Source organism: Lipotes vexillifer, unplaced genomic scaffold (assembly GCF_000442215.2).
Source record: "Lipotes vexillifer unplaced genomic scaffold, Lipotes_vexillifer_v1.1 scaffold518, whole genome shotgun sequence".
In the NCBI taxonomy this organism is placed as follows: domain Eukaryota; kingdom Metazoa; phylum Chordata; class Mammalia; order Artiodactyla; family Lipotidae; genus Lipotes; species Lipotes vexillifer.
The window spans coordinates 3078352-3085458 of NW_006780945.1; the positions used below are offsets into that span (position 1 = coordinate 3078352).

The window sequence follows — 7107 nt, forward strand, 5'->3', positions numbered from 1 at the left end:
CAGAGAGACAGAGAGAGAGAAGGAGGAAGAGAAGGGAGGAGGAAGGGGTGGGGAGGAGGGGAGAATAAGAGAAGCAACAGTGAAGACATTGAGGACTCACTGGGCTGGACCACTTGTGTCCATCTCCTGTCCCTTCTCCATCTCCCCCAACACTTCCTGTGAAGCTGTCTCCCTCCACCATCCCCCGCTCCCACCTGGCGCCGGCCCACCCCGCCCCATGCTCCAGTGGGAGGTGCTTGCTGCTGACAGGTTGCTTAACCAGATCAAGCTACAGCAATTCCTCTGGAAAGGGCCACCATCCCACTGCCCTGCGGATACCTTGCTGACTGTCAAGTTCGTTCTATGGCCTTTGGACATTTGGGAGGCAGCCCTCTCTGCCTGCATGGCACCCGCCACCTTTTATTCATTTTATTGTATTTTAAATTTTATTTATTTATTTATTTTTATAAATTTATTTTATGTATTTTTGTGTGCGTTGGGTCTTCGTTGCTGCGCGCGGGCTTTCTCTAGCTGCGGCGAGCGGGGGCCACTCTTGGTTGCGGTGCGCGGGCTTCTCATTGCGGTGGCTTCTCTTGTTGCGGAGCGTGGGCTCTAGGCGTGCAGGCTCAGCAGTTGTGGCGCACGGGCTTAGTTGCTCCGCGGCATGTGGGGTCTTCCCGGACCGGGGCTCGAACCCGTGTCCCCTGCACTGGCAGGCAGATTCTTAACCACTGCGCTGCCAGGGAAGTCCCCCCCCCCCCCCTTTTAATTAGCCCCTGCTAATTAGTTTGTTCTTACACACTCATCTCTCCTCTCTTCCCCCAGCTTATGGAGGCTGCAGGGCACAGTTTGCTTTGGAGGGAGAGAACGGGAATGGGCTGGGGATGGGCTGGAGGTAAGAGCCAGTGTACTTAGCTTTAAGGAAACATTTTCTTTGGGGCAACACTTGGGCACTTCTTACCATCAGTGAGTGCAAGAAAGACAGAGGCAATTTGTATGTTTGGGTTGGTGGTGTGTGTGTGTGTGTGTGTGTGTGTGTGTGTGTGTGTGTGTGTGTGTGTAAGGGGTTCAGTGGGAAAGATGGGAAATGGCAGGATTTGTCTCCTGGGGGTTGACCACCCTGCTTTAGGGCACTGGCATGGCTCAAGGGAAGAGAGATGTTTTGCTCATCAGGGTGTCCCGTCCCATCCTGTGAGTCCTGAATGTCTGAGGCAGGAAGAACACCATCTCTGGCGTCAGCTGGGCTTGGTTTTCCATACCTCCCTGTCAACCTGGGCTCAATACAGAGCTTTCCTGAGCCTCAGTTTTCTTATCTGTAAAATGGGGTGTCTTAGTCCCTTTCGTGCTGCTGTAACTAAATGCCACAGACTGGGTAGCTTATACACAACAGAAATTTATTGCTCACAGTTCTGGTAGCTGGAAGTCTGAGATGAGGGTGTCAGCGTGGTTGGGTGAGGGCCTTATCTGGCTTACAGACTTCTTGTGTATCCTCACATGGCAGATGGGGCAAGGGAGCTCTCTGGAGCCTGTTTTATAAGGATAACAATGCCATTCATGAGGGCTCCACCCATGAAATTCATATGCCGAAGCCCTAACCCCCAGTGGGACTGCATTTGGAGATAGAGCTTTTAGGAGGTAATGAAGGTTAAATGAAGCCATAAGGGTGGGCTTCTCATTTGATAGGATTGGAAGCCTTACAAGAAGAGGGAGAGAGAGAGAGATCCCTCTCTCTTCCTTCCTGTGTGTGCACCAAGAAAAGGCCATGTGAGGACACAGTGAGAGGCAGCCATCTGTAGACCAGGAAGAGACCCTCACCAGGCTCTGAATCTGCACCTTGATCTTGGACTGATCTTGGACTTGCAGCCTCCAGAAGTGTGAGAAAACAGGTGTCGATTGTTTAAGCCACCCAGTCTGTGGTATTTTCTTACGGCAGCCCAAGCTGACTAAGACAGCTGGTCTGGCTCTCTCCCTGGTCTGGGAATCTCCTGAAGACAGAAACCAGCTACTGTCACCACACGCCGTCTTCCCTTCCTGGCCCGGTGCATGGATCTGGTGCAATCATCAGTGCCCACAACTATGGACAAAAGTGGTCTGCTCCTATTGGATCCTCTGGTCTGTGACCACTGTGATTACGGGCAGTGTTTCTGGTTACCCTCTGGTAGGGTCATCAGATAAAATACAGGACACCCGTTACATTTGAATTTCGGATCAGCAACAAATATGAAATATGTTTTTAGCATAAGTATGTCCCCAATACTGCCCAGGATATACTTACACTAAAAAACTATTTGTTGTTTATCTAAAATTCAAACTTAACTGGGCATCCTGTCTTTATTTTTGGCTAAGTCTAGCTATCTTACCCTAAGGTCTTTTTCTAGAAGGCCTGGAGAGCAAAGCAGCAGTTCTTAAAGAGCGGGGTCCCAGGACCAGAGCAAAAGCAACAACTCATTCAGAACAGAAAACCTCGGGCCCCACCCAGGCTTCCAGAACCAGAAGCTCTGAGGGTGCCAGCATTCTGTGTTTTGACATCTCTCTGGGTGGTTCCCCTGGACGCTATAGTTTGAGGGCCATTGACCTAGAGAAGGATGCTGATGGTGGGAGATTCCATTCCCCACCCTCTCCAAACGCTTCCTGCTCTGTTGCTCACCCAGGGCGTTGGACTCAGCTGCCAAAGTGTAGCAACATAAATGGTAACAGGGACGTTGCGAAAGGTGTTCTTTCCTTGGGTTTCTGGGGCTTCTTGGAAGATTGCAGAGGGTTCTGCAGGGCTCTGTTCCACCCGCCCCGATCTGCTGCCGAGCCCGCAGAGGCTGTGAACCAGAGAATTTATTCTCCCGGCCCGATCTGCCAGTCGCAGCAGTGGGGGCGGGGCCTCAAGGCCGGGGGACACGTGTGCCGGGAGGGAAGCAGGAAGTGACCGCGGAGTGGAGCCGGGGAGCCAGCGGCTGCGGGGCTGATGGAAGTGGAGTGGGGGCTTGAGAGGGCACCGAAGTGAGTCGACTTTTCTCTCCTTCGGCGCCTTCGGTGGGGCTGGAGGCCCGGGGGCTGGGGCCAGCGCGACCAGAGCGTGGGAGCCCCATGCAGTTTGGAAGGGGGTGCCCCTGGGAGAGGGGGGGGGGGTCAGAGGAGAAGCGGGGCGGCCTTGGCAGGTGGCAGAGGAGGGGGAGGGGTGCCCGGAGCCCCACCTCGGCCCCTCTCCAGGGCGAGCTGGAGGCTGTTGACCTGCCTTCCTTTGACAGTGGTTCCCTAAGATCTCCTTTTCATTTAGTGCTTCCCGGTGGGCATGTATGGGGGGCCCGGGAGCCCTGGGAACGGCCGTGGCTACAAGTCCAGCTGCTCCGAGTCCCCTCCCTCTGGTTCTGGGGGTCAGCGGGACCCCTTGAATTTGGCTGGGAATCCGGTTAAGTTGCAGCAGGCCCGAGAGGGTGATTTCTAATCAACCCCCAGGTCGGCCGGTCCTCGGACCACACTTTGAGTAGCCAGGTATTAGAGAACATTCTCCGCAGTCACGTCAGCCCAAACCCGAATCATTTTGCTCAGTTCCACTCTCGAAGTCAGGACGTGTATGTAGGTTTCGTGAAGTGCCCTTTCCACCTCTGCAACTTTTTCATTGGCATCTTGAAGCTGACTCTTGGAAGCAGGGTGACAGGTTTAAAAGGGAGAGAAAGTACATAAATCCTCTATCAGCCAGGAGCCGTGTGCTGCTATGTGTGGTGTGGTGCTGGCATCTTTAAAGCCGGAGCGGGCAGAGAATAATCCTGTGTTCCGCAAAGCAGCCCAGGTTTATGTATTAGTATCAGCTCACGAGGAAGTCTGAGCCCCATTGCACAAGCGGCTTTTGAGGTGCCCTGGCTGACCTTCCCTGCTCCCAGGGCGCTCCTGGTCTACCTGCTGGAGAACACTTTCTGTTCTCTTGGGTCTCTGTGGCGGTGGCCCTGCTCATCCCTCCTAGGGCAGGAGAACTCACTTTCTAAGTTCTTGGTCTTGTAGGAGTTGTTCCAGTTTTAGACCTGTGCTTTCCACTTTGATGTGCATAAGAATCCCCCGTGGAACTCGCTAAAATGCAGGTTCTGATTCAGCAAGTCTGGGGTGGGGCCTGAGATTCTGCATTTCTAACTTGGCTCCTAAGGGTGCCTAGCGCTGCTGGTTCTGGGACCACCCTTTGAGTAGTGAGGATTTAAAACAGCAAATGGAAGAAACTTCTCCAAGGGGCACTGAGCTTGCGTTGCTGACGGTAAATCTGCTGTTGTAGGGATGGGAAGGATGGCGGCTTTGGTCTTCCCTCTGTGTCCCTTTTTCTTACATCTCAGGGTGCTCGGGTGTAAATAGGGTCTTGGAAGGGTGTTTTCCCCTCCCGCTAGCCCCCAAGAACACCCACGAGCCCACAAAATCCATGTTGACTTTGGCCCGTTGGTGAATGTAAACCGTTTCCTCTTTTCTGTAGTTATTAAAAGGCACATTCAACGCTGAAAAACAAAGTTGTTTTTTTGTTATGACCTGTCTTGGACGTTAAGTACTGAGGAGATGATAGCTACGTGCCTTTCTTTGTAAATGCCGTTTGAAATTTTATCCGCGAACAGCTAGAAAGAGAAGGTTGGTGTAATGATCCGGATGTCTCTGTTTAAAGACAAACGTGAACCATTGTCTGTAGGGTACCTTAACTAGATGACATATGTAAAAAGATGGTTTTTTCCTAATATTTGCTTTTTTTAAATTTGGTGCAGTCATCATTCTGAAGTCCACTTAGACTATGGGGACCCAATCGGAATCCAGAGATTCTGTTTCTCTCCGAGGTTTCCTGGCACCTCGGCTGAGCCTGGGCACAGCTGGGCTCACCTGGGCTTATCTGGGTTCACCTGGACTCACAGCCCTCCTAGGTCTGAATCCTGCTGTGTTGTTGACCCTCGTGGCATAAGAGGGCCCTTCCACCCTCTGCCCTGGTTTCCTTTCAGGGTCAGAGGCAGAATCTTCAGCTTTTGATGTGTAAGCTCAGGCTGCTGGCTCCTCTCAGACCACTAGGGCCTGGCAGGGCTGAGCCCAGCGGGGTCGTGTCCAGCCCTGTGGTTGCTGGAAGATGGCGGGGGGCGGGGGGTGAACTGAATGAGCCCTTTGAGATGAGGCCCTGACCCCCAGTGCTTATGAACCAAAACACAGGGCTTTTCAACCAACAGGTTTCTCCGCCTCGTAACTTTCCACAGGGAGCGTCTGATTCCCTGTCATTTTAGAGCTAGAATTGAAAACATGTCAAGTCTAGAGGAGATTCCCCAGCTTTGGGAGCAGGCGTGCTCAGTGGACTGGGGGTAATGCCCCTTGGGTCTCTGCTTCCTTGTTCTTGCTGAGTGTCCTATTCAAGTTAAGCTGGCCCCTTTCAATTCAACACATAGTTTTGGGGTGCCAGCAAGCCCTATTTTACAGGGGTGTCAAGTGTGAAAAAACATCATCCCTGTTTTTAAGCAACGAATGATATAAAAGATGAAGGAGGCAAGCCCACACAAAGAAAACACCAAAGGTGTGTCCTCGGACGGGAGTGGAGAGGAATCAGGGGAGCGTGGAATTGAATTTGGTGTTAGGTGGGCAACAGAGGATTCACTGGGTCTGATGTCTGGAGGGTGGGGAGGAAGGCATGCGGGGAGGAAACCGGATAAAGAGAGACTTGGAGTAGGGCCGTCTGGGGCTTGTCAAAGGTTCTGGGAATAATTGGGTTGAGTTGGAATACGATGCCCACGCAGGGTGCAGTAGTTGAACAGTTATTGGGCTAGTTGCAGGTCAGTCTATGGCGTGTACCCTTTGCAGGCCTTGGGAACCGCCGTGGGAACTGCCCCGGGGAGCTATTGAAAGTGTGATCAGGATGTAGGTGCAAGAGCTTCAAGAGGGAATCGGGGCTAGTCACCTGTGTTTGGAGGAGACAGAACCGCTGATGGACGCTAGGCAAGGCCAGGTAGAAAAGGCAGGATGTGCTGGAAGGCTGCCGTCGCCGAACCCTCCCATGCGCCCTTCCTCCAGGCTAAATAATTCACATTCTTTGTGCTTCTCTTCGGAGCTATTTCCCAGTGTTGTCCCTTCTGTCGTGGCGTCTGCTCCTCTGGCATCTGCCTGTGTGTCCGCATGTCCCTCCTTTTGGAGTTAGATGATTTCCAGTACCCGGGGAGAAGCTGGATGAAGCCGGCCGACCTGCGCCGGGTCAATCGAGGTCACTGCGGGATGGATGGCGGAAGGGTGCACGCCAGCAGCCCGGACGTGGGCCAGCTCGGGTGGAGGGGCCGCGGTGCTGACCCTCTCGTGCTCCTCTGCACACAGCTGTATCCAGCATATGCTCCAAGGCCACAGCCCTGTGTCCCAGGCCTTGCTGGGGACCTTCGTCACCTGGGGGATGACGGCGGCTGGGGCAGCTCTTGTGTTCGTATTCTCTAGTGGACAGGTGAGTTGCCTCGGTTCGGTTCTGGGGGTTCTGGGGGTTCTCGGGGACTCTCTCAGCGAGCTCTGAAACCAGCCCCTTCCGCCCAGCCGGGCTGCAGACTCACTTGTGCTTCTGGGTCCCCTGTTTCCCCCTCCTGACTCAGAGGGAGCAGTTAAGCGAGAAGACCAGGTACTCAGCCTCCTTGAGCCCTTTGCCTGATTTCTATCCTCCGTCTAGTTTCTCTTGGGTCCGGAGCAGGCGGTGATGCGCGTGAGGTTTGTAATTCCCCTGCCCTGTGGCCTGAGTTAGAGATGGTTGAAAAGACCTTGGGGAAAAGGAGTGGGGGGGGGGGCGTCTGTCCACTTCCTCTTTTACCCCATTTCCAGGCTCTTCATGGACTCCCTCACCCTCTTTGGGATGAATACACGCACACCTGCCTCCCAGGCTCCTATAGACCCCACATCTGCCTCCCCCTCCCACCCCTGCACCCCTAGATCCCCCAGACTCCACCTCTCCCTCCGCCACACGCTACACCCTCCTACACACTCCACCCTTTTCTCCCCTCGCTTTCTTGTGACCTGGCCGACATCCCGCAGGATTGCTTCAGACCCTAGTCTGGTTCAGGCACGGCATGCTGAGGCTTTGGTTCATTCTTCTTGCTGGTGGGAAATTAGAGTTCAATGTGCCCGTCCAAACACCTACAGCTAGTCTCTCGTTGGTTCTCCCCATTC

At 53.7% G+C, this 7107-nt stretch overlaps 1 protein-coding gene across 2 annotated transcripts in view; it reads left to right on the forward strand.

Moving 5' to 3' along the window:
- Positions 1 to 6289: 6289 nt before the first annotated feature.
- The window catches only part of SLC39A11 (solute carrier family 39 member 11), a 329009-nt gene continuing 328191 nt past the window's right edge, over positions 6290 to 7107 (forward strand). For both annotated transcript variants that reach the window (XM_007454394.1, XM_007454395.1), the window contains exon 1: positions 6290 to 6433. In XM_007454394.1, the coding sequence (XP_007454456.1) occupies positions 6290 to 6433 (144 nt within the window). The remainder of the gene's footprint in view (positions 6434 to 7107) is intronic.